Below are 3,086 nucleotides of genomic sequence, written 5' to 3'. Positions count from 1 at the left end.
TATGTAAATGTCAGAAAATTGAAAAATTAAATGAGTTTCATTGATAAATGATGTTTGATTTCAGTTTTCTCATATCAACTTTAAACAATCATCATCAGAAAGTAACAAATCGAATTAAATGTCAGAAAATTGCATGATCAATTATTAAATAAAGCAAGTTTCATTGATAAATGATGTTTGATTTAAGTTTCTCAAATCAACTTAAACAATCGTCATAAAGTAACAAATTGAATTAAATGTCAGAAAATTGATCAATTAAGTGAGTTTCATTGATAAGACAATGTTTGATTTAAGTTTTCTCAAATCAATTTTAAACAATCATCAAAATTAAGGTAATAAATTAAAATTAAATGTCAGAACAAAATCATTCTTTTACCTTTGATCCGACGGCCATGATACAGTATACCTTTGATCCGACGGCATTATAAAGTATACCAAGTGTTTACAAAAAGATCAATACATGATTTATATTTTCCATGCACTCATTCAAGCTAAAAAATATCAAATTTGATATTTACAGATTTACAAATGTTTCATTTATCCATGCACTGATCTCGATCACATACACCTTTACATCATCCTATTCAGTTTAGATCCCGATAGTTCAATTTTCTTTTTTTTTTGTATTTAATCCATTGTTGCTGCAGGAAAACTAAGGGTGACAACCCTTGAGTCATGTAAAATCACAGTCTGAATCATATACTTCCTGGGTGAATGGTCTACAACTTGCTTCCCTGGTTCTTCAGTGGAGTTAGGTACTTGTGGAAGGAGCTATGAACCTAGAATATGTGAATTACAACAAAATTACACCAATACAGAGACATCCTATATATGTGGACATTAATTCAATTCAACCTGATCTAGGAAGTCCTCGTTCGTTCCCTTTGTTGAGCGTGTCATTTCCGAGTTTCCTCTGGCCCTGACACCATTTCTGGTGTAGGGCCAGAGCGCAGTACTCTATGAAAATGTGGAATTCTCTGACACCGTTGGGTGTCGCTAAGATTTTGGTGCAAATGCAATAAAATCGGGTGGGACCTAACACCTATACCTGCGACCTACATAGTTAGCAATATGGTGTTGAGTCAAGTATGAAATTTTGACCAGCGTAAAGCGAGGGTCTATACAGATGGAATATAACACTGATATGGGACTAAATGGGTGTTCTGGGGTAAATAAATATCTCATTTATCCATATATGTAAGGTAGGTGTAATGTCACACCCGATTTTATTGTATTTGCACCAAAATCTTAGCGACACCAAACAGTGTCGGAGAATTCCACGTTTTCATATACCTAGTAGTGGGATCTGGCCCTACACCAGAAATGGTGTCAGGGCCAGAGGAAACTCGGGCTAAGTGTGTTATAGAAGGGATTTAGGGATGTATCTTTCTATATGTACATTTGTCAGCAAGTTAGATCGTACTCCGCCCCAACAATGATCCTCTCTAATGGCATATTCATTTTCTCTGATAATTTTATTTTCCTTTTTGACTATTTTTTGTGATATTTGTGCTAATCTAGGTAATATCTTAAATAAGGCATGAGCATTTTCAGATTAAAGACTGATTTCAGACTTTTTTCACATGTTGGGTGCAATATTAATTTTAATATTTAAGCATTGATGTCATTTTTTTTTAGTTTCATCAGGGTATGAAACAAATTTTGTTTGCAAACTGTATGAATCCACGTAGCGTTTGCAAACAAAATTTGTTTCATAACCCGATGAAACTAAAAAAAAAATTGACATCAATGCTTATAATAAATTTTTGAAAATGATTTTCTAATTTAAAACATGTTTTATGTACAATTTTACTGGTTTTAAATGGGATTCTTTTTCTCAAATCAATACGCAACGTCAATTGTCGTATTGTGACGTCACATTTTTCGCGCCATTCTCGGAATTTCTTTCATAGAAGAATGAAAAGAATTTTTCGACCAATCACATTTGAGTATTTACCATGAAAACAAAGAAAAATTAATTATTTCATCATAGAAAACACTATAAATTGGGATTTTAGACTTTTTAACATTCAGCAGCTCTTATCCCTGTAAAATAGAATTACTGGAAAATAAAAATCTCAACAGTATGCTCATCCTACATTTTACATTTTGTACCAGTAGGACAACAATGTAAATACATCTGTACACTTACATCGGTAGCATTCAGCGGTGAGGACTTGGCGTACTTGTACAGTGCTTCGTAAACCTGTCCATCGTTGCGTCCAAGGCAGCTGTCCAGTTGGTTGTCGTGGAATTCAAATGCATCAACAAAGGTGACTGCATTTGGCCTCACCTCTTCTAATAGGTCGCCCAACTTTCTGGTCAACATGTTGATCTGGGCCTCAGTGAAAAATCCATCCTGTCAACAGAGAGTTACCATGGTAACCAGCACTCCAGCCATGAAGGTTTAAAAAAAAGAAAAAAAGTTGCTACTTTGTCATTCCTGCTATGTCATCAATAGTTCTTCCCAAAAAATTATACATTGTACACATACAGGTACCATATTTCTTTAAGATGTGTTATCAAAATCAAACCAAAGATCTTTATTGAATATTACCCAAAGAATGCACAAAATCAGTTGCAGTAGTGCTGCAACCAAAGGATGCCTTAAAAACCGTTATCAAAAGTAAAAAAATGTTGCTATTAAATCCCAATACCGGTATATAGCAATCTTTAACCACAAATCAGACCAAAAAGTGATAACTGGTCTGTTGGACATAAATGGCCTCGCTGCCACTTGACACCCCAAAACACAGTTTGGTTAGAATCCCATCGGCAGTTCCTAATGTTAGCTACTAACATTGAATCGGAACGGAACGGGACGGGACAGGGCGGGATGGACATGTGTACTATAGTAACACTATATGCCCCCCCCCCCCCCCCCCCCCATTTCATGGTGAGGACATAAAAATGATTGAAATAATGATTGCAACACTGTTTCTTATCTTTTAAAGCTGTACCATATATCAGGGTGGGGAAAATTTCACATGTGAAAAATGTCCCCTATATCCCCTATATAAGATGGGGGAAATTTTAGCTGTAAAAGCTGTCCCATATAATATATCCAGAAGGCAGAGAAAAATTAG

At 35.1% G+C, this 3,086-nt stretch overlaps 1 protein-coding gene across 1 annotated transcript; it reads right to left on the bottom strand.

Annotated features, from left to right (window-relative positions):
• Positions 1–580: 580 nt before the first annotated feature.
• On the bottom strand, positions 581–2,873 carry LOC117321020 (peroxisomal acyl-coenzyme A oxidase 1-like). The gene is made up of 2 exons (XM_033875497.1): positions 2,153–2,873; positions 581–779 (listed from the first exon to the last, which is right to left on the bottom strand). The coding sequence occupies exons 1-2, from the start codon at positions 2,327–2,329 to the stop codon at positions 720–722; spliced, it is 237 nt and encodes a 78-aa protein (XP_033731388.1). The 5' UTR covers positions 2,330–2,873; the 3' UTR covers positions 581–719.
• Between the last annotated feature and the right edge of the window lie 213 nt (positions 2,874–3,086).

Source organism: Pecten maximus, unplaced genomic scaffold, assembly GCF_902652985.1.
Source record: "Pecten maximus unplaced genomic scaffold, xPecMax1.1, whole genome shotgun sequence".
NCBI classification, from domain to species: Eukaryota; Metazoa; Mollusca; class Bivalvia; order Pectinida; family Pectinidae; genus Pecten; species Pecten maximus.
Note: the sequence above shows the minus strand (reverse complement) of the source record. Positions and strands in the feature narration are given on the sequence as shown.

Bases quoted from the DNA above. Each gene is read 5' to 3' on its own strand.
- LOC117321020 (XM_033875497.1), bottom strand. From the start codon at position 2,329: ATGTTGACCAGAAAGTTGGGCGACCTATTAGAAGAGGTGAGGCCAAAT. The intron at 780-2,152 runs GTAAGTGTACAG...CACATATTCTAG, and splicing joins CACCGCTGAATGCTACCGAT to GTTCATAGCTCCTTCCACAA.